Here is a 24,189-nt window from a genome sequence, read left to right as displayed (position 1 = left end):
GTCATGGACAGAGACACCACCCATCAGATCAGGCTGCCCAGGGCCTCACCCAACCTCACATTGAATGCTTCTTGGGATAGGGAACCCATAGCATCTTTGGGCAACCATTGCCATCATGCTAGTTTTAGGTGTTTCTTTAAATAATAAACAGGAAAGTACAGTAAGTAGTCAATTGGATAATATTTTACTCCTGTTCAAAACACACATACATAATAGAGACAATATAAAATGTTTTCTTCCTCTTGATTACATGGTAGAGAAAAAAACATGCAACAGTTTAAACTCAGCCTGATTGTATATCATATAGCAGAATCTTTCAAATAAATTTTGCTTCCATGCAGAAGCTAATTTAAACAGATAAAACTCAGAGGCTAAATATATGCCAATTCCCAAACACTGATGAACCGTGGTATTAATTTCCAACACTTCATGTATATTTGGAGTTTAACTTCTTCCTTCAAATGCTAACTCTAACGCTGTGTCAGTTCAGTCAGACTATTTATGCTAATATGGCATATGGAGCTAAAAAACAGACAAAAAAAACACTCAAAGCCCTACACAAAAAATAATAATAATAATAATAATAAACCTACAACAGCTTTAACAGTTATCTTTAAGAATCTACATGTTGTTTTTGAAAATTCAAATTTGAATTTAAATCCATCTGGTCAGTCCAGATATTGTTATGGATAGACAGTTAAATGATTACTTTTCAATCTGATTGTTTTCAGGAGTAATGAAATCAGTCTAAAGAGACTGAAACTTCTTTCTTGATTCATAGCTACCCTGAACAACGTATGGAGGTTTGTTCTATATTGCAGAATAACATGAAACACAAGATGTCTACTTTTTTTCTTGTAAACTGTATGAAGCAAACTCATGAAGTGGAATAATATCAGAACACCTTAAATGAATTACAACATGACCCAGAATACTTGAGACTAATAGCATCACTGGGCAATGCAAGTATACGTGTATAATTGCAAAAAAAATATTTTAAGATTTGATCAATATGTTTTGATATGAGTACAAGAGAGTATTCATTTTTTGTGACAATGTTTCTTCCTGGGTCCACTGCTCAGACTAGGGAAACCTACAAGTCAACTTTCACCCTTAATCATTATATTTTCCTTCAAATAGGCTCCCAAAGTAAATGCTCCTGTTTTGTTTGCTCTTGTTTTCAATAGAAAAAATAGAATCACTGCCTAACAAGCATAAAATCCACAACATCACTTTCTTTCTGGAGCACATAAGACACTTGTTATATTGAGGAGTGGTCAAGTATGTTTCTAATATTCATTTTCTCAAACGCAGAATAACAACAAGGATTTTGTGACTGAGTAAAGGAGGTCAATTAGTACAACACAGTGTCTTTAAGACTTGATCCACCCTGGGAAAGAATTTCTGAACCTTTGTTCTAGATGCAAGTCCTTACTTTACAAGTTCAAAAGGAGGCACTAGGGCAAAGGCAGTGAACTTAGAAATGGGTATTTTTCCTTAGCCTGATCCAAAAGCCTCTCTTATTTGGTAATAGGAAAGTTAAAAGTGAGGTGAGGATACAGAACACTAATCAGAAAGACACAGAGGGGTTTAGACAGTAAGGATCCTGGTACAATGGCACGCAGACAACTGATTGACTTAGCTGTATTGAATGAAGTGCGTTACAGCTGTCCACAAACAATTAGTATTCTACAATAGGATTTGGGTCTTTTACACCCACTTTTAATTTTGCTGTCCATTAAGTCTGTTTACTAGCTTACAGCCACAGGAAAATAATTTTTATTTTCAAATAAATTATAGTAATTGGAGTAAAAGTTTGTAATTTCCCCAAAACATACACATTCAAAAAAAAAAAAAAAAGCTATTTTTTTTCCTATCTGCAGAAATTAAGCATTATAGAACAAGTAATTTTTGTGTTCCAGATTGTGTGCTGGTTTTATAAACAAAAAGTGAGATCTTCCTTTGTAAGAGGAAAAGGCTCAGCAGTGACTGTATGTGTGCACCACAATGAAGACATGGCCTCTCAGGAATAAAATCAATCATTGTACGTTGAAAAAAGCAGATAGGTGGGAAGCTGTATTCTGCTCACTATAGCAAGTACATATTTAACTTCATAGAAGTGCCTAGGGTTGCATTAATAAACCCATCTGAAGAACTCCACTAGGTCTTCCTGTCTAGACTTGAGAAGCAAATATAACCTAATGCATAGTATTGAATATAGGGGAAACACTTTTATACATGCTTCCTGCAAGATGAAGTAATTGATACAGCCTGTACTCTGTTTTGGATTGCCATCCATATGTTATTTAGTCTGCACTTTGTCACATTGACTGCCTGCTCACATTCAGCTGCTTTGACTGAAACACTGATGACAACTGAGTTTTGCTTTTTGAACAGACCTGGTTCAGTTATATGAAGATTAATCCAAACAAACAATTGAACTACTGCTTTCTGCTGTATCAGCTGTTTGAAGATCGGCATGTATTTAGTTTTAAGTACTGTACTGCTTGTAGAGAAATAAACCAAAGCCACAAGAAGACATTCTACTCCTGCACTGAGTCATGAGTCCTCAGTAATCTCACTGATTTTCATAATTTAATAGACGAATTGCATTCCCTTCAGTTCAGGAAAGCAAATGCTTTTACATTTGTACACTTAGGAGCAATGGGATTACACTACAGGTTAGGTCCTTCTTGTACTGGTCCCAGAACTGAATTATTCCCTTAGAATGATAACTAATGGTCAGTGTCTACACCATTATCCTGTAGCTTCATCAATACCAATACTTGCATGCAGAGATGTGTACAGACAATTCAGACTGCTCAGTTCTAGAGTTTATCACTCCTATTCTGACTTGCACACAACATTTTTCATTTTTTAAGTGGCTTTAGGAAAGAAAATCTGCAACATGCACAGCAAGATGAAGCAAGGGAAGTTAAGTTGTACTGTAAAAAGAGTAAACCTCAATGCTTCAGGTTTTCCATTCACTTTATTTCCCACAGAATTATATTCAAAACGTCAAGGTCCAAAAAAAAAAAAAAAAGTAGTGTAATAAATACTTCACTTTGGGCTGTAATAAATAAAAAAGTTATTAACAAGGAATGCACTTTGCCAGCCACAAGTGTGGGTAGTTTCTGAAAAAAAGAAAAAGTAAAAAAAAGTATGGCCATAGTTCACAGTTAAACAGCCAGAAGCTGCTTATGACAGCTATTCCACAACCATGGAGCTCGCCCTTCCCTCCCTTTCCAGATGCATATTCACAGTTTAACTCCATCAAAAATGCTCTCTTATAGGGGAGCAAGAAGTCACACTCTGCTCAAAATTCAAGTCAAAAATATTGTTAACATACACATGAAGCAAGGAAAACTATGGTCCGAAGAACTCCTTGTCACACCATTTTAGTCCAACAGTAGGTTCAGGCATCTGTAACAGAAGTGTGCCCAGCACACTATGACAGTCAAGTTTTCGTACCACCTCATATCCCCATTATCAACATACTAGTTGCTTCAATATCCCCACTGTAGATTTCACAGTGAACAAGAGGATCCGTTTGGTTTAACGGAGTCAGTCCTTTCAGTTACATCGCTGCAGTAGCATGTTCAGAGCATACTCCATTCTATGTTTTAGTTCCAGTGAGCATCCTGAAACCAGCAGAGTTGTCAGACGAAACGTTGTGGAAATCCTGTCTTCATTGATGTAGGTAAGGAGATACTCTTCACTCTGATTGCAAATGATGATTTTTGTGTGATCATGGTAGAAGTTCACCTGCAAAAGAGAAGAGAGCTCCTGTTCATATACTTTCTCACCTAAGAGTCTGCTACTGATCTACTTTTGCACTGAAGTGCTGTAGAAGCATTTTGTCAGGTGATGCTGCCAAACTTACTTGAAATGTGCCATCATTAAAGAGCATCATCAATGCTTTATCAGATTTAAGCCACTGTAAGAGGTAAAGCCTGGGCCTGCGTACATCTGTTAGGCTGGGCAGATCTCCTCCCTAGGAAAGGAAACATACCATATTAAGTGCTCTTTTCACTTAGCTTAAGGTTCACTTCTACAGCTCAAAATCAAGAATACGCTGAACTTACATCCATGAGGTTCTCTTCCATGTAGTGGGAGAAATACTTCAGTACAGTCACTTGGCTAATAAACTGTTCAGGAGCCTCTGCAGCTGTGAAGACAGAGCACTGGCCTAGCTCAGCATAGTAGTGGACTGTCCTGTAAGAGCAGGATTAAAAGAAAAAGGGAGGTTAGAGATGGGCAATCTGAACTTGAAATGTTTTTTTTTATCTCAAGTTAGTCATCTGTTTGTAATCATTCTTACTTTTTATCTGGCAGAAGGCTCATATGTGCCCCATTGTTGAAAAGGACACCGACAGTATGATCTGACAACTGGTACCCAAAGCCGTACTTGTTAGAGTAGTCCACCCATTTTGTAACCCACTGGAAGGATGTTGTCAGCTGTTCTTTGGGAATGCTGTCTGCTTCTGGCATGTTCTCCAGACATCCACGCAATACCCTTGCAACTGTATCTGCAACACTTCCCATGGTACTGTCTTCCAGACCTGAAAGAGAGAGATTATTAGACTGACACGACCAAACAGAGCAGGCTTCAGCTCTAAATCTTAACCTATCTAGATTGCAAATTTAAGACTGTCAGCCTTTATGGCTTTCCAGTTTCATTTCTTCCAAGAAATGTGAAATGTTGCAAAATGTGACGCACCAAAAATAGTGGTCAGGGAAGGAAACTGCTGCTTTTTCAGGCTTCCACATCTGAGACATGAAGAAAGGAGGTGCATGATTTAGAACCAGGGACAGTATTTTGCTGCACTTACACTCACTGCTACTGCTGCAGCTTCCTAAAGTTCCTCTGACAATCATCCGAATGGAGTCTCCAATCTGCTTTGTTTCTGACAATGCTCCTGGCTTGGCTACTGTTGTGATAAGGGGCTGGATCTCCTAGAAGAGACGTCAGACATTGTTACATTTGATATTTATATGACCCAAGTCCTATACACAAGGTTTTGCATGGCTCTTCTTCCTATCAAGAAACAGTTCGAAGAACACTGGTATTTATGTTCCAGGAGAGTCTGACGAACTGCTATTAGACTGAGCTCAAAGAATCGTGTCAGATCTTTCCCATGCTTCCCATCAGTTTGCATCTAAAACCCTGCTAAATGCTTTGCCAGGATAGAAGACTGAACAGCTGCATGCAGGCCTGAACACCACATAGCAGGAGTTAGAACTCAGCAGCTTATTCTTTAAGCTCTACCTAATCATGAATAGAAGCCTTGCATTTGGAATATTGAGAAAGAGCACCTGGCAGACTAGTTTCCACACAGACAATAATGGATGCTAGGTAGATACTGTAATTACTAAAAAGACTAAATAGATAGCCTGTCTACAAAGGTTACCACAGTTTGCTGAAGCTTGGTTAAGCTCTCTTAAAGCATCTCTGCGAATCATTTAAGCTTGATTATGCTGTGTACAGTCTCAGCTTTGAAAACCAAGTCAAATATAACTTAATTATAGCTACTCCACCCAAGTGGACTTAAATTGAACTTCACTTGTATTTACCTCATCTGTTCTGTGCTTGTGGGGCTGCTGGGTTATCGACGTCTTTTTCAGATCATGCCTGAGCTTGTAAATTTCTTCATCTTCTTTAGCTAGCCTATCTGCAACACAGAAAAATAAAACCAAAAATGTCTTGATGATGCACCTAGAAGTGCCACTTGATACTCCAAGCTCACTGCAGTTTGTCTCCTTCCAGATGTACTTTTAAACCTGCCACAGTCTCCCAGAACAGCAGTGCCACTATACATAGATCTTTCAGAGTCAACTGGCTAGCAGATGGCCCATATAGATTGTCAGTATGCCAGAAGAAGCATTTACTTATGTATGTTGGTGTAGATTGTAGCCTGCCATCTACACTTACTGATAAAGAGGTCAAACCTAATCCAAAGAAGCAGACACAAATACAGGTGCTTCATTGCTACCTCATAGCTGTATGTTACTAGCACAGCACTGATGGCTTAGAGATAAGTTTCAAGCACAACTATAGTTCACTTACTGTGTGTGTCGAAGTATCTGGCTTTATCCTTTTTACCACCAAAAAGAGCAGCAGCAGCTTTTTTGAAGAAATTTTTAGCAGGACTTGACAAATGAAAGTCAGGAACGGTGTGACAACAGCTAGCAGAAAGTCTGTCAGGTGTAAAGCCCTGTGGAAATGAGATTGAAAAAAGCAATTTTCAGACCACAGGGTGCATGTGTAAGGGTAGATAAAAGTTTAAGCCAGAACACTAGATAAGACAAACCTGTACGAAAAAATCATGTCGAATTATTTCATCTAAACTAGGCCGGTCTTCAGGATTCTTTGACAGCATGCTAGCTATTAAGTGTTTTGCGGGTGCCAAAAGAGATGAAGGCAGACTGTATCTTGCTTCCCTTATACATCTGTATGTTTCTTTAAGATTTGTGGTCTCAAACGGGGGTCTTCCCAAAAGCATTGTGTACCTGTTTAAAAACAAAAGAAAGCCAACTTTATTTTTTGCACCCACAACACAAGCCTTCCACTGCTGAAAACATTTTTTTACCTGTCTCCTAGCAAGGAGAATTTCTGCATTTGGGTTATGTATCTAAAAAGGGATGCAAACCAACATTACAGCATCCATTTCCTTTGAACTCTTAAAAGCCTAAGCCAATGACAGAAATATTTTATTTCAAAGGCAGCAAAGTACTTACATTACACAGCCTAAGGCCCAGATGTCAGATTCACAGCCATGCCCTTGTTTGTTGAGGACTTCTGGAGAGAGGTAATTTGGTGTGCCACATATTGTTCTGTAAATCAAATTGGCCACAGAGGCAGGTTAGGTTAGAAGCTCAGGAAAGAAGCTATTTTTCATAGGGCAGGCTTTACTCTCAAATTTGGCAGGAGCTCAGAGATTCCTAAGGAGGACTTTTATGAATGTTAAGAGTGTAGACGTGTTTCATGGTGTCTTCGTGATACAGGAAAAGCAGACTCATATCTGCACTATTAGTCAGGTATCATGCCTCAGGCATTTGCTATTATTCAAATGTTCAGAGGAGGAATGCAAACGTCAAAATACAGCAAACTCTTCTAGTAAGGGAAATCTTGATTCCAGAGTAATTAGCTCTTCCTATGGAACAGGATCTCTCTCTCATTTCTAAGTGAATTTGGTTTCATCCACTACAAGGCTTTTTTTGTTTGTTTTAAAATGCACCTACCTCCTCCTATGTTCCAGTGGTTCCAGCCTAGCTGCCAAGCCAAAGTCGCCCAGTTTCAGTTCCATATTCTCATTAATGAAGAAGTTACCTAGCAGAAAGAAATTCTGGTTAGACTTCTTGCGGAGCAGGAATGCGTTTGCCACAGGTGCTGAGTCATACTTTATTCAAAGGTAGAAGCTAGCAAAGTCTTCTTTTTTGTTTTATTTATTTAAGTATCAATATCATTCCTTAAATGCTCCAGCTTTCCACTGTGTAAACAGACTAAGCTGATTCTATTAATTAAGCTATCACCACACAGGTTTAAGGTGGTACAAGGCTGACAGGGTTGGAAAGGTATGTTTTGAAGTCATCGAGGAACAGAACTTACCTAGTTTAAGATCCCTGTGCAAGATTTCCTGCTCATGAAGATACTTTAGCCCTGACACAATCTGCCTGAGGTAGTATCGTACTTCTGGTTCTGTCAATACCTTCCGTGCTTTCAAGATGTGAGCCATTGACTGCAGAGGAAAAAACAAAGGCTGACACGTCACTGGGCATTCACACACAGGATTCACGTTCAGCAAATGAAAATTAATGCACGGGTGAACTAAAGAAGCCATGAAAAATACCTTTTACACAGTACACTTTTAAATTAATTACAGATTCCAGGCAAGTAAATACTGGATTTCTCCCAACTGATGCTCACCCTTCTACTGCAGTACTCCAGAAGAATGTAAATATTCTCTCTGTCTTCAAAGTAGTGGTAGAACTGCACAACGTGTCTATGATTAAGCATTCTGTGCAGCTCGATCTCTTTATCAATCTGGAGACATTAGAGAGGGGAAAAAAGAAAAAATCATCTTTAGCCGTGTGACCACAAGCCTGGGAAGCGCAGAGCGGGCAGCTCTGCTGGAGTCGTTCCAGGAAAAGGGCTGGGCAATGCAGCACACAAAGAGAGTTTGAGGGACCGAAAAAAAAAAATCATTCACGCACACACACCTTTTCCCTTTGATGAGGTTTCGCTACTCTGCTGTGAGGAATGATTTTCGCAGCATAAACTTTATTCGTTGTCAAATCTGTCATCTCGTAACACTTGGCGAATCCACCCTGAAGAAACACGGGGAAAAAAAAAAAAAAAGACAATGAGAGCAGGTAGGAAAGAAGCCCCGCACTTAAGTCATTCGCCAGCTCTCGATGAGCCTGACTTCCTCCGGACGGGACAGCCGGCCAAGAAGACGCGGAGGAGGGCAGATCTCCCTCCCGAAGCGCCGCGTCCCGCACCCAGCCCGAACCCGCACGATCGCCGCCGGCGCTGGAGGCACGGCTCCGCGTACGGGCGAGAGGGTCGCGACAGTCGCGCGGAGAAGCCCGGGGCAGGGCTGCAGGCGGAGGCACGGCCATTACCTTTCCGAGCACCTTCCCGCGGCAGTAGCGCTTCCCCGTCGTGGGGTCGGTAATAATCCGGGACACCTCGGCGGCAGGGTGCGCGTGCTGGTGCGGCTGCTCCTCCGCCTTCTTTCTCCGCGGCTCGGCGCTGCCGGCCCTCCCCACGGCCGCCTCGCAGCTCCTGGCATTGGCGGTGCTGCCGGAGGCCCCGCTGCCGCTCGGCGGGTACGCGATGGTCCGCAGCAGCTCCATCTCAGTGCCGCCGTCCTACCCGCGTCCCACCTGCCGCACCGCTCCCTTCCACTCTACCAACGCCGAGCCCGCCCGCCTCGCCCTTATATCGCGGGGAAAACCCCGCCCCTCCGAGTAGGCCGGCCCCGCTCCGCCTCCTGCTGCCCGCATCGGCCCGGGCCGGCCCGGCCTGGCCTGGCAGTTCCGGGCGAAATCCGCGTGCGGGCGTAGGGGCAGCGCTCGGGACGCAGTGGGTGTCCGCAGCCGCCCCCGGCTGGAATTCGGCCTGGGGAAGGCCAGCGCTGGGCACGCCTTGCTGCCCCGGCCACTGCTCACATGGGGAGTGCTCCCCAGCCACGTCCCCAGGCTCTCGGAGTATGACAGCAGGACGAGCAGCGCTGGCGTTTTGTTTTCACGGGCAGACGTCCCGAACACACCTCTATGGCAGCGGTACATCTGCTACAAAGGGCAGCCCGCGACTGTCAGTCAGACTGCATTCCTTATGTGCTGCCCTGGGCAGCAGGTCTCATCCCGTTTACTCCTTTATTTTTGGGCAAAGATACTTCAAGCATCACATCGCATTTTCTTCTTCCTCCAAACACTTCCTCCCGGCAGCCCGGAGCTCTGCCCACCAGCAGTTGTTTGCAGTGCCGCAGCCGTGGGCAGGACAGCCGCTTGAAAGCACCTCCTGCTGCAGCATGCTCTCCCCACTTCCAGGATGCTGCTTTGCGGCTGACAGTAAAATTTCCCCCTGCTGAGTAATTCACATCAGGCACCAGAGAGCACGGGCCCTGACCTCCGATACAAACGTTTGGGTAAAAAGTGGTCCTTGAAGAGTGTAGGGTGTGTACAAAAGTTTTAAAGTGTGAAAGTTCTGCATTTCATTCTGAAGATGCAAATCTTGCAAAGTTCTTTGGTTGCAATACATTTCTGCAAACGTGTTGGTACACACCGGGAGTACTTCTGCTCACTTACAGTGCTGGTAAAAACAGAAGTTCAGTTAATTCAGTACAAATTAATATCTGATCACACGACTATGTAAAGGAGCATGATATCCTTCCCTGAGTATTTCTTCTTTCAGACCTAGACTAAAAGTAATGTGCACTCATTTTACAGTACATATGTTTTATTAGAAACACCCAGAAAAGTGAGAAATTATATTACTGTTTTTCTAGATAAGTATTTCTTTCTGAATGTAGTGCTTGAGTGTACATATACTTGATAGTGTGGACCCCACACAGTCAGGCTCTGGCTATGTGCTCCTAACACACAGAGGTCTCTTTCCTCTCACCTCCCTCTGAAAAATCACGATAGTATTGTTAGAATTTAACTGAAATGCTGAGCAACAGAAACAGGAGTACAGAAGAATTCCAGATAACCAGGTTTCACTCCTCAGTCGTGTGCCAATTCTTTCCCTTAGCCCTCATACCAATTGTCTTCCTAGGCCAACAGTATTTCCATCACACAATTTAACTTTTTCCAAATTAGTATAAGTAATTGAAAAATAAGTTGCTTAATGCAAAAATAATTTCACGGTGCTTTGTTTTCTGTCAGCGAGTTGCTTTGGTCTGCTGTGCTGAGAGGCATACGGGGGAAGAGGACGGCAGCCAGAAGTGCACGTTTTCCCTCCACTGGAAAGGAGCGGTACAACAAGTGGCAAACAGAAAAAGCCCTACAAGTTTAAGAAAAACAGGCTTTATCAGGAAAAGGGGAGATTGTTAAAGACAGATTTTAAGAGAACGCGAACATATCCTTATAGCTGTGTTCTGCTGAACCAGGTTAGGACTATTTTTTCACCTATACTTTGCAAAGTGTTTAAGCACTGTTCCCTCTAACATTCCCCTCAAAGTGCAATGTTTACCATGTTATTTGTTCTAAGTTGTAACAAAGAAAAAGATGTTGCAAAACCTAGGATTTTTAAGAGTATTCTTAAACCCAATGATGAATTGTGTTTCTGCCTTTTCCTGCCTCTGAACCTGTTACTTCTTTCTTTCTGACCAGTCTCCTCACTGCCTCTCAAGTTCTGTCCTGCCTTGATAGCCCCTCAGGGAGCTGCAGGCACTAAGCTCAGTACTTAAGTGCTGCAGAGTCTTTAAAAGCCTATGCATTGACAGTTATATTTCTAGATCCAGTGAAAAGCTACTGCATATTTTGCAATCAATATATTTCACTTTTCCTTTTAAAATTGTTTAGATAATAGTCAACATTAACACGTGGACATCAAAATGACTCGTGTATTTTACAAGATGAATCCATTCTAGCTAGACTTCTGCAATTTATTTTTTCTCCAGGTTACACCAACACCATCCTCAAGCATACGTGCAACCTGCATAAGCAGCTCATCTGCAGGATCGGCAGAAGTTTCCCAGCCCTCTCAGTATGCAAACTGCAGTTACTCTGCCAAGGAGCAAGGCAACATAACACAAACCCAGGCTTAACATTCTGTCTGGTTCCAGAAAAAAAGTAATCCCTCATACCAACAGCTTCACTTGTGCAGACATGTACAGCCTTTCCATAAAGCCTGATAATCATGGGACTTGGAAGACTGGGCAGACATAAATCTCTGGGTCAGGTGAGGAATGGGAATTTGACTGAGTTGCAACTGGCCTAATTACAGGCTTGTAGCTAGCTGTTATGTCTGCTCTGGGAAGCTCTTGGCAGGAGCTATTTGTTCTTACCTAGATTTTTTGGAAAAGATGTGTTTCAGGGCTTACATTTCCAGGAAGCAGCCTGTGCAGTCCCTGCATACTACAGAACCATGGCAAGACCATAAATGTGATGAGATACTGAAGTTCTTGTTTGAAGTCAGTATCAGCACCAGCCACCTGGCCTCCAGATTGTCTAAAACCTGAACTTCCTTCATCCACGGCCAAATAGATTTCTCCTTCAGATGTCACAGCCCATAGGCAAGTAAATCACTGCTGGCTTTGAGTGCCAAAGCGGAGTTAAGGAAAATGAACGCCTTTGAAAATAAAAAGGTGAAAAATAAGATTTCCAGATAAGCTTCCAGAAAGTTTTCTCGAGTATTCCGTTTGTTTTGTCGTTGGAGGTTACGACCCGACCGGGCTGTTGGTATTTCCACAGCCGCGCCACAGCTCCCGCCAGCAGCCCGGCCCTGCGCAGCCCCCGGAGCAGCATTCGTCGCCCATCCGCCCGGCAGCCGGTCACGGAGTGCCCTCCTCTGGGCGAGCTGCGATATGACAGCCTGCTCAAAAGGGCGTTCTGCTTAGAGATGCAAAGTAGTGAGCCTTGCGAATAGAAGATTTTTTTTTCCACTTGAATATACACCATACGAATGGTGAAGTACACCTTATTTATAGAAAATCACCCTGTCACCTTTTTAAACGGTGACCATTACAGGTTCCAAGGTCCTAAGTGACTTGCCAGAATAGATGGCAGTTACATCTGAAGCAACTGTTGCAAATCTCATTATATTTTGGCAATCAAGTGTCACTTCGTCTGCTTTCTACTTTGCCCTATTCCTTCCATTTCATTCTCCAGTTCAATCTCCTCTAACCCAGCAGCTCTGTACCACCCTTTCACCACCACTCCAGAGAGGGCTTTCTATTCTGATGTTATGTTCCACTCCTTCCCTCTTCTCCATCTGTTGTGCTTCCAGTAAGGTACCCACAGCCTGTAGAAAGCATGGGAGTTGAGCACAGAATAGAACAAAACCTTTGATCTGTTGCTGCCATGTAGTTTATCAATGTGTTGTTCCCTTGCAGAGTTTCAGTGCCACAGATCATCCTTCCACAAAGATATGACTCATTTGTCCTCCCTAACTTACCACAGAGCTAGAGCAAAGAACTTGCTTCAGCTATAATTCAGGTATTTCCATTTCCTTTGTTTGAAGCTTGGCAAAGCTTCCAAAGACCTGAATCTTCTCACAGTTCCTTTTGAAGTGATCAACCAATTAAAAAGCAGGCAGGCCACCAAAAGCTTAAGTCAGTCATAAGTTTTCCCAGAAAATCTCCAAAAGAGCAGGTACTTAGCCCAGTAGGTCACAGACTGCTAATATTGGGTGAGGTGACTAGCTCTGTTCCAACCATGCCGGTTTTGCCTGGGTTCCCAGGGTCAGCAGAAAAACAGAGTTGCAGCTGAGGTGATGATAGGTTCCTGTATTGGGTCCCCAAAGACAGGCTTTATTGGTATATGCTCAGGATAAACTGCTGACTCTGAGAGGTGCAGAGATTGGGTACAAACAGATAAATGGACACTATGTAGGATCCAGTCAAGTGCTGAGGACAGACTCTGGTTTGCTTTCTCTTACCCTCCTCTGCCCTCACGCTCTTCCCCCATGCTACTTAGGGTGAGTAATGTTTCACAGCTTGTTTTCAGGCACTAGCCTCAGCTCTCAGCACAGTGCAGTAATGCCTTCATACGCTTTTATGAGTGAGGTCAGTCTGCGTGTTTACACATTGTGGTATTTTTCACATTTTGCTTTTTGAGTTTGACTTGTTTTTCTTGTGTGTATCAGATTAAAAGATTACACTAACCTCAATGCTATTAGCGCTGAAAGGTGAAGGCCTTTGCTTCTACCCCTAAAAGATTTTTTTAAAGCTTTGCAAGGTTCATATTTGAGGATGTCTTTGCATAAACAATACTGTCAGATTGTTTCCTTCACTGAAGGACTGTAAAACCTCCATTCCTCTCCATACATTGCAAGGTAGACAGTCAAGGGTGCCAGCTGTATTACCCATCCTTAAAAAACAGTTTAAGTTCATGACAAGAACCTGAGAATATTCATGCAGTGTCCTGTAGAATTATGCCTCCTGCCTGCAATGTGAGGGCTCCTATGTACTTAGCCAAAAATTTCCACAGAAGACCACAAGCTACTTAGTAAGAGGCTCTAACACTACAGTCACCTTTTCTGCCTGCAGCAGCTTATTTGAGCTAAGGCTTTTGCTGACATTAGTGATTTTCAGTATGCTAGTGAAGGTGTTAGGAACTTAATGAGACCACGATTTAAGATACTGAATGCTAATGGTATAATGGTTATACCCAGAATTTGACTGTCTCCAACATAAAAGACTGCAAGACCCATTATGCAACTGCATCGCTGTAGCAAAAGGAACAAAGATCTGTGTGATGGTAAAGCATCATGCCCAGTATTAGAGACAATTGTCTTTAAACCTGAGGAACAGAGTAGGGTTTTGTGCCCTAAAAAACCAGTCTAAATTCTTTTGCTCTTTGTAGCCCTTCTCAAAGCCCAAATATCTTAAACATAAAGTCACCTTGTTAAAGAAAATAATGCCAAAGAATAGTCAAAATCCTCTAAATAGAACAAAGATTTCAGTACTTCAGTATGTTAATTTCCCTTCCTGTTCTCCTTTCCAATTATCCATCTTCAGTGGCTGCAGGACACAGGACAGAAATGTTTCTTAGCAATTAATCTCTATGTTTATTTTCTTTCTATGGGTCGGAAAGTATTTTCCTGAATCCACAGAGCAGAAGTCAGTGTTAATGGTGCTCAGGTTTCACAAACAACACAAAACCAAAGTCATGAGATAAATGAGGCAAAGAGCTCATAGCCAGGTTATGGTTGAAGGAGACCTTGAAGATCACAATTGTAGGGGTTGGAAGGGACCCCTAGAGATCAAATCCAACCCCCCTGCCAAAGCAGGCTCCCTAGACCAGATTGCACAGCTTCAAGACCCACCTGGATGCTTACATCTCTAGAGAAGGAGACTCCACAACCTCTCTGGGCAGCCTGTTCCAGTGCTCTGTCACCCTCATTGTGAAGATGATCTGGTAGTTTTAACAAGAGTTTTAACAAGCCCCCAACAGGGCAGATGCCCTGGGCCCCATTCAACTTGGCCATGAACACTTCCAGGAATGGGACACTCACAGCTTCTCTGGGCAGCCTGTGTTAGCACCTCATCAGCCTATCACTACCAGACCATGTAAAAAGTTATCCCCCCCTCCTGCTTGTAAGCTCCCAAATCTGTAGCTCCCAATTATCTGTCTTCATGATACTCCAGAACAACTGTATCTGTTTTCCTGTGTATATATCACCAGTAACCAGACATGCACACAGCCAATTTCCTATATACTATATACATGACGCTTAAGAAAGCAGATCAGGTATTTCAGAGACTGAAGGGATTTGTTTCCCTATTTTCTACAAGAAAGTATGCTTGTGAAACAGATAACTAAATGCTCTAGCAGACAAGAATACATATCACTATTTACAATCTTAATTGCTGCATGTAATTTTCACAGTCAGCAAGCGAGTGATGTCTGTTTCACACATGCAGAGATCTACAGGAACTTCAGAAAGTTGCAGCTGAACATAAAAGAGGTCGATGGCCTACAGAAAATTGGGTTACTTGGTAATTAGATACAAGCCAACACTTTAAGTACTGCAGGTGCTCCTGAGGCACTTCACTACACAAGTGAGACACAGCAGGAGCAATCCTGAGCAGAACAAATAAACAAGTGCTCAGAAGGGAAAAGCGGTCTAAAAGCTGCTGCTGTCAGAGGCAAGTGAAGCATCTATGTCACCTGTGAAAGGCAATATCCTGCACTCTTTCATCCACTGAGATTAAACCCAGCTAATGTTTCACTATAGCTTTCCCAGGTTATTTATTTTTACATTTATGTGCATATTTGAAAGTGATTGGCACTACATTTAGCTTTCTGGAATAACATGCTGTGATTACTAATCCTAAGTATTAAATCATGTCATTACAAAACTGTATGCAGTATCACAGGAAAAAAAATTAACAGGCCTCTAATGAAAGCCATAGTACCCATAGAATCTAGGAAATAGAGACACTAAGTGACTCTGCTGCCCTCTTTAAGAGTAGAAACAACAGCAGGTAGCTGTTAAGATAGGATGATTAAAGAAAATTAATACAAAAACGTTCTCTAAATTGCTAGGTGTAAAAGTGAAAATACTATGCTTTTCCAGTAACTCTGATCTGTGCATTCTAGTCTCCTTTTCTGATGGACACTATTGGCATCAACCGCCCAGGGAAGTCAGGTAGGCCACTACAGTATTTTCCTCCTCTCGCATGTTTCGCCCATGGCCACAGGCAGTAATAGGTTATCTGCTTTTCTAACTATGTAATCTGTTATTTTGCACAAGGGCTCCTCCCTGGCATAAAGAAGATGCCAGGGCAAAGTACAGAGCCAGAACTGAGACTAAACACTTGCCAACAAAATGACTAAATCCAATAATCAGAAGAGTAAATTTTACCTTCTAACTATTGAGAATCTGAGGGTAGTTACTGACCCCTCAGGCTGATCATACACTGAGAATTAAGTACTGTGCATGCTTCCCATCATAATAACAGATGCTTTTATGCATATCTGCATTAAGAAGAGAGAATGAGGAGTACCAAAAGTGAAAATGAAAATTGTGTCCCATAGGTAAACACATAATAAGGCATTATGTCTTGCACAATAAATGTTTTGACAAACTTTAGTTCCATACAACCTTTGATTCTATATCCAGTGCACATTTTTAATCGGACTGGGCTCTGAGTATTCAGTCTGCTTTTAATGTCCTATATTGCTTAAAGTGAAATACTTGGCTCTGTTGACCAATACTTGGTTTCTGTCTGAGAGATGTTATTGTTGTCTCAGACCACAGAAAAAATATTGTGGAACAAGTATATCAGATTTACACCTAAGCATCTACATAGTATTAGCACACAAGTGCAAGATAACAAAAGCTCAGCTGAACTTAGAAAAACAAAAGCACGAACAAAACAATTACTGTGGTTCTGTGAAGCCAATAGAAGCTGTGGTACCTTGCAAAGACCAAGCCCTCAGAGAGGAAGCTAAGTATCACAAACACAAGGTTATCACCAGGATGTCATAGTGCAGTATATCACATGGATTACTGGACTTCTGAGATGGGTCTGGACTAATTTTAGCTCTTGTTTCAAGCAGAGCAGAGCACTTCCTTCAGTGAAAGTGCAGCAGTGACCTTCACAGTCAACAGTGAGGTTTCTCCTATCGATGTCTGAATATAGCTTTACAGAAGTTCCTCCTTCTATTTTAGACTTCCAAGAAGGCTGGTGTGCTGAAATATCTGTTCCTTTTTTTAGACACATCTCTTTGAGTAAATCAAAAATATTACCTACCACACTGTAAGCCTTGACTGGTCTGTATTTTTAGATTCTCACAGCATCGATGCTGCCACGGAAAGCTTGCTTGCTGAGGTTTTTTTTGTTTTCCTTAAGTGGCTCATCACTGCGAGCCTTAAATGACAGTTTTGAAAAAAAGTGGAGTCAAACATTTATGACAGACATGGACATCTTTTAGTCATCCATTAAATTACAGCAGAATCTCACAATGAGGATTCCAAATAATAGTCACCTGATAACTGGAACATACTGAGGTGTTCAATCAAGAGAGTTCAGTAAATGTTTAGATGTTGTACTGAGGCACATGGTATACTGGGAAATATTGGTGATGGATGAGCAGTTGGACTGAATGATCTTGGATGTCTCTTCCAATCTTGGTGATTCCATGATTCTAAAGAAATCCTCTAATACTCACTTGCACAAGGCAAACCTATTTAATAAATATAATTTTGGTTTCCTGCCCTTCAGTTCCTCAGTGTTTGTGAACAGATATACAGTGTATAAGGAAATACATCTGCACCTAGAAGAGCAATAATGGCTCAGATGAGCAGAAAGAGTGGACAGCTTCACAAAGTCTAATGGTTTCCTGCCCTTTCAGCACTCAGAATGGCTGTTTACACTTCTATGCGCTTCGCTAAAAGCAGGAAAAGGTTAGCTAAGTGGAAAACAATGTGGTGAGTTGTTTTGTAGCTACCTGAGAGTGCTTTAAAAAGATGTATCAAGACATTAAATATACATAGCCACTGAAAATGAAACAAACACTTTCAAACACAATTTAGTCCCCCACAGAGAACTGTACCAAAAACTCACTTAGAGCTGTATTGGGTTCAGTTAGTCTGGTCCCCAAGCGTGCCTTTGCAGGAAGAAACAGAGCAGATAAACTATAAAAAGTGCTCAGCCCAAGAAGTGCAGTTGCTCAGATCTGTAAGCATGAAGAGCTACAGATTTCAGTGGACTTTGCAAGACTTAGACATATTTTTCCCCATTACTAAATGAATAGAAATGTTTGTCATGAATCTACAAAGAATTCCTTGTCTTGCATAGACTTGACCATGCTCAGCAATACTTACTGAACACATCAGAAGACTAGCTTCATATTTACAAGCACAGATGTAATTTAGACCAAGAAATTGTTTTCTTATATTCCCAATAAAATGTTCCTTGATAACAGACTTCTCAGTAATATAATCTCATCACAGATGAGAACAAAGAACTGACCAAAAGGAAGAATAAACTAGACTGTATTATACTCCGTTCTGAAAAAAGCTATGGAAAGAATATCTGGATTTGCATTAGACTGAAAAATATATTTTTGGTCAAGGAATTACTTGGATATTAGGACTTCTTCACTAGAAAAGATGGTAGAAAGCTTTGGGGATAATCATAGAATGGGCTTGGGTTGGAAGGGACCTTGAGGATCATTGATTTCCAGCCTCCCTACCAGTCACTACACAGGGCTGCCAGTCACTGCAGTAAGTAGTGTGCCAGATTTCCCAGGAGCCCCCTCCAACCTGGCCTTAAACACCTCCAAGGAACAGGGCATTCACAACTTCTCTAGGCAACCTGTTCCATCACCTTACCACTTTAAATAGTGGTAATTATAGAATCATAGAATTGCCCAGGTTGGAAAAGACTTTCAAGATCTTAAGTTCAATCACAACCAAACTGTACTACCTAACAATTTTTCTAACAGCCCATGGCTAAATCATGTCCCTGAGCACCACATCCAAACATATTTTAAACACATTCAGGGATTATGACTCGATCACCTCCCTGAGAAGCCTATTCCAGTGCTTAACAACTCTTTCTGTAAAGAAGTGTTTCCTGATATCCACCCTAAACCTTCCCAGTGCAACTTGAAGCAATTTCCCCTTGTCCTGTCACATTTTCATTCCCTGATCATTATATCCCTATTAAAGTTATTGTGTAATATTTTCCTGCTCCCTCCATTTGTGAGTTTGTGTGCCTCCCCCCCATGTTTTCCTAGTCACTGTACTCTTCTTACGATTTTTAGCTTGTTAATAGCCTCAGATTCACTCATGCCTGAACCTAAGCTGGGCTTCCACAAAGCAAAGGAGCAGCACTTCACAGCAATGTCTGGGGCAGCTCTCAAACCCTTTAGAGTATACTAGACACTTCCCCAAACTTCCTTCTTACTTGTATTAATTCACCCAATCCATTTTGCCCTGGTACAGAGCAGAAGAGAGGAATCTTCAAGTAGAAGGAAAGTCATGGCAGTAGTTTTAGGGAAAAACAAAACTTTAAAACACTTTTGTAAACACCAGGAAACAATGTGCAGAAGCATACAAAAAAAGATTTTGGTGAAGGAGAAGGAGAATAAAAATGTTATATGACTAATGGAAATAACAGAAGAATACGTCAAGTCCAGAGAATGATCATTTTAGAAGCTGGTGTTTCAAAAGAAGTTGATACTCAAACACTAAGCTAGATACATTTTTAGGTTAGTAATGCTTGGGGCCAGATACTTTACAGAGATCAATAATCTGGTGTGAAGTTAACTACTATGTTTTCTCTCTTACTGCTGTCTGAGAGGGAAGAGAGAACATTTTAAGCAGTACTCCTGAGATCCTGTATCAAGCAGCATTAAATGAATTAAATGAGGTTAGATAGAAGAGTGTAACAGAGATAAAGATAACCTCTGAGAGGAACAAAGGCTCAGGAACTGATGAACACCTTGTTCCATGAACATTAATTATACAGTTGCTCATTATAAAAGCATCACCCTGTGCTTTATGAAACAGCCATGTCATCAAGGGAACAAAACAGTACCTGTGAGGGGATGTGAGATACACTCCAAATAATAATTTGGAAGATAAATATCAGCTAACATATTCTCTCAACAGGTTTGATTCATTAACATTCAAATTAGTTCCAGGGGAGAGGGGATAATAAAATCAAACACCTGCTTTGTAATCTTCTGAGAAATTACGAGAAATTCTTCCTCTGGGAGTGAAAATGAGGGACATATTTGGAAATTAAAGTTAGAAGGTGTTAATCTATATATGCGTGTATTTTGTTGCATGCATGCCTAACAATCCAGCCCAGCAGGCACCACTGCCATTTGGCTGGATGCTGGCTGCACCGTCCCCTGTGGCTCAACAGGCTACATCCAGTAGCTTCCAAGAGGAGACTAAATACACTTCAAAACAAGAAGCACCATAATGCAAGAGGAAAAGAAAAGAAGATTAGATAAGATTCTTAAAGACAAATAGGTATAACTTACAACTCCCGCACCCACCTTTTTGGGGTGACAATTAGACCAATTCCCACTGACTTCTCTGCAGGTTCTAGGATAACAGTGATCTACTTCAGAAGGAAAAATGGCTCCAAATTGAGCTGAATTAACACTACTTCATTATTTCTAAAGAAGAGGACAGTAGCTTACCTCCAGCTTTAGATGTATCATGCTTCTTCTAATACTGCTTCTAAACAACCACAATAAAGACATCCAGCTACTATTTGAAGATTAAAAATTAACGTTCCTTTCACCAACTCTCAACAGCCAAGAGATCCATTACAGATTTTGGAACAACCTTCTCCTCACCTACCTAGAGGTTTCTCCTTCTTAATGCTTCATTTTAGACAAAAAAAGACAAAGAGTCTATTCTACCTCCACAGTAGCTGCATATAATGAAGGAAGGCAGACAGGCAGTTTAAGGCAAAACTGTGTACTTTCAGTTTTTGTTTCTGAAATTGGACCTAGTATTTCTTGTGAATCAGAAGTGAATTCATCAGTCCAGGAAAAATTAAGGCCTTCTGGCTTCCTGAAATGAAGAAGTTCTGTCTCCAACAATCAGCTTTACCATCTTCAGCCACTTCAGAATTGGATTCAAATCCAATTCTGGACATGGATTAATGCATTTGGTCTGACTTTTTCTTGGCTGCACCTCTCTACGTATGTGTAGTGCTGCACATAGGTAAGCAGAACATTGCATTCTTCCTACTGTTTGGCTGGAAGAGTGCATACTTCTGCCCTCAACATGTGGCTCATACTCTTGTAATTAATAGTCCCAGTGCCTATAAGTCTTTTCATTTCAATATCTGCAGATAGCTCAAAACTGCTGTTATTCGCTTCTTAACATTAATCATGTGAACTGTGACTGATGGAAATGTATGCAGTGTAATGATGTGTACTCTTTTTTTGTTGTTTTTTTTCAGTCAATAATGTTTATGGGGACCCTGACTAAGGGTCGAAGGTAAATTTTGCAATTAGAAGTTAAAAACTGTGAGTTGGTGCAATAGGTGCAGTTTTAGCTTATAATTTTCTATACCAATGTATGGGAACTGTTGAATCATGGCCTGAACCACTGATCGGTGAATCACTGAGGTGAGCACCGAGTCAGCCACAGGGGCACAGGTGAAGGTGATATACCTGTGTGACTGGAACGGGTGGAGCCTGGCTTCACCTCTCCCAAACCCCATTTTAGGGCTGACCACAACTGGAGAAGGATCTCTTCTTGGAGATCCCTCCTACGTACATGGAGTCCACAGCGAGCCTTTATCATCCTAAAGGTGAGCCATCTTCTTTTGCATTACTATTTGTATACCATCTATATAGACCTACTTAAATATACCATCTTCTATCTTATCTTTTGAGTACCATCCTTTGGGGATTATTTACCTTACACTTGGCAAGCCAGGCAGGCTTAGTAATAATTTACATATATCAAACATATCTTTCATTTGGAATATGTTTAAATGGGGCAGAGGGGAGAATGTTACCCCTCTAGACTAAACAATCTCTGGTCAAATTCCAGGGTTCGTGGGCTCACCCTATTATGGGTTGGTGATAGTTATTGAGAAATGGACACCCCTGCGGGTTCCAGGGACTGCCTCTCCCTCCCCAGCTTATTTGATGGATTACTTTCTAGGTCTAGACAGAAATATACTTACTAGGAAGGAGTGGCAGCTAGCCACTTCAGCAGTAGCCTGGCCTCTAGTAATGGCCATACATAAATTAGATACTGCAAATACTAACTTAGAGACTGAAAACCAATTATTAAGAGAATGTATTGAAAAGCTAGAGCAAAAGTTGGGTACATTAACAACCAAAAAACCTGGCCTAAATATCGCAACAAGGCAAATACAAAGCATATCAGTAGAGGACATCCAGAAACCAGAAGCAGCAGACCTAGATATTTCAGGAAATAAGATCTCTAAGGCGGATCTTGAAACTCCATCTATGATGGATCCATTCGAGATCCGATCGATTATAACAAATTTTCAACATTTCAAAAAATGAAGAAGGTGCAAGGTAGACCAGCGGAGGTGCCTCCTGACCAATTGTCCCCTGCTGAAACCTGCCTACATGTGACAGCCCATCCATATATGGCTAATGAGTTGATGGACCTAGTACAGCAGTTCTATCAAAAACCAAGGGAAAGCATACCATCATGGCTCCTAAGGTTATGGGATGCAGGAGATGAAAGTATACTAGTGAATGGGACGGAGATGTCAAAATTAGCGTCCATAACCATAGACCCAGCCTTGAAGCAAAGGTTATAAACAGCCATCCACTGCAATGATGAAAACCATTCTATTATAGATTGGTTAATGGCAGCATGCCGCCTAACATGGCCTAACAAAACCGATGTTCCCCTCAACGCTGGTTTGTGGTCCTCTATGGAGGACCTCCAGACATACATCCAAGAGTTAGGTATGAGGGAGGCTATGTACTCAGATACATTTGAAATCCCTGATATAGAAAGATTTACAGCAGGCATGTGAGATCTAATATTGCAGCAGTCCCCCTCCCACCTATACGGGATGTTAGTTTCCATATTAAATCCATTGGTGGCCTCAGAGGCCATCATACAGCAGGCAGCCCAGTTGGTGGCATATTTAGGGGAAACGGAGCGCATAAGAACCAAGCTCAATGTTCGCATAGTGGAAGAAGCTGAGGCCTTCCCCATTAAAAATAGAAAGCCTGCTCCACGGATACCCCGATCAGGCCCCATATGGGTATCCCAAAAGACCATGTTTAACGACCTCATACGGGCCGGGATTGCATTTGTCAAAATCAATGGGCAACCCAACCATGTTTTGTTACAGCTGTGGAAACAGCTTAAAAATGATCAAAAATTTCAGAGTGATCCCAGAAAGTCGGGAGTACAAATAATACAAGAAACACCGACGACAACCTGGAATCTGGCCGACTTCATTATACCGAACAGAAGAAAAAAACATCCACAGGTGTCGCATGCTACAGTGCCTGAGCCACCTGTGGAAAAAGATCTGGATCTAGCAAAGTTTATGGATTAATGAAAAACTCTGGTCCCCACAGGGCCTCCAGATGTGACCAGAGGCCCCATGTAGAATTAACAATATTTTGGTCTACGACAAATGTGCAGAAAGTGATGGCTCTAGTGGATACTGGTGCAGAAACATCAATTATCCATAGATCCAACACAATTTAAGGGCAATAGAGTGATGATTGGTGGGTTTGGGGGACAGACTATTCCAGTCACCCAAACATGGTTGAAATTGGGGGTTGGGCATCTCCTGCCCCGGAGTATAAAGTGTCGATTGCCTCGATTCCAGAATACATCCTGGGCATAGACATTTTATGGGGTCTGGCTCTCCAGACAACTGGGGGAGTTCAGACTGTGGCAGAGGTACATTAGTATCCGGGCAATATGGACAATATTGAGGGGCCATGTGAAACATGAGCCCATTTGTTTGCCGAAACCACACCGGATTACTAATGTAAGACAGTATAGACTCACGGGGGGGCAAGAAGAAATATCAAAGACAGTGCAGGAAAGTAGGTATTATGAGACCTGCACACAGCCCATGTAATTCCCCCATATGGCCAGTACAGAAGTTGGATGGAACATGGAGAATGACGTTGGATTATAGGGAACTGAATGTCACACCACCCATCCATGCAGCCGTACCCAATGTTGCTTCCTTAATGGACACTCTCAGTAGGGAAATCAAAACCTACCATTGTGTCCTGGATTTAGTAAGTGCGTTTTTTAGTATACCTATTGCTAAAGAATCACAAGATCAATTTGCATTTATGTGGGGAGGCAGGCAATGGACCTTTCAGGTCCTGCCACAGGGGTATGTGCACTCACCAACATATTGTCATAATTTCGTGGCACATGACCTGGCTGATTGGAGAAAACTGAATGATGTGAACCTATACTACTATATTGATGATCTCCTGTTAACATCCGACTCACTGGAAGCATTAGGGGGAGGTGGCAGATTCATTAACTGCCTACCTAAG

The 24,189-nt window shown here is 41.8% G+C and overlaps 1 protein-coding gene across 1 annotated transcript; it reads right to left on the bottom strand.

Annotated features, from left to right (window-relative positions):
• Positions 1–2,970: 2,970 nt before the first annotated feature.
• PLK2 (polo like kinase 2) lies at positions 2,971–8,884 on the bottom strand. The gene is made up of 14 exons (XM_065739840.1): positions 8,626–8,884; positions 8,221–8,328; positions 7,928–8,044; positions 7,610–7,739; positions 7,243–7,330; positions 6,739–6,834; positions 6,312–6,510; positions 6,068–6,215; positions 5,575–5,672; positions 4,833–4,956; positions 4,322–4,562; positions 4,086–4,215; positions 3,884–3,994; positions 2,971–3,765 (listed from the first exon to the last, which is right to left on the bottom strand). Exons 1-14 carry the CDS (start codon positions 8,857–8,859, stop codon positions 3,574–3,576), a joined length of 2,016 nt encoding a protein of 671 aa, XP_065595912.1. The 5' UTR covers positions 8,860–8,884; the 3' UTR covers positions 2,971–3,573.
• Positions 8,885–24,189: the final 15,305 nt, after the last annotated feature.

Source organism: Cyrtonyx montezumae, unplaced genomic scaffold (assembly GCF_038088225.1).
Source record: "Cyrtonyx montezumae isolate F1298 unplaced genomic scaffold, pur_monq_1.0 scaffold_25, whole genome shotgun sequence".
Taxonomy (NCBI): Eukaryota; Metazoa; Chordata; class Aves; order Galliformes; family Odontophoridae; genus Cyrtonyx; species Cyrtonyx montezumae.
The sequence above is the reverse complement of the archived record's forward strand: the minus strand, read 5'-3'. Positions and strand labels throughout refer to the sequence as shown.

Coding starts and splice junctions, on each gene's coding strand:
- PLK2 (XM_065739840.1), bottom strand. CDS start 8,859: ATGGAGCTGCTGCGGACCATCGCGTACCCGCCGAGCGGCAGCGGGGCC. Junction 8,045..8,220: donor AACCTCATCAAAGGGAAAAG/GTGTGTGTGCGT, acceptor TAATGTCTCCAG/ATTGATAAAGAGATCGAGCT. Junction 3,766..3,883: donor TTAATGATGGCACATTTCAA/GTAAGTTTGGCA, acceptor TCTCTTTTGCAG/GTGAACTTCTACCATGATCA.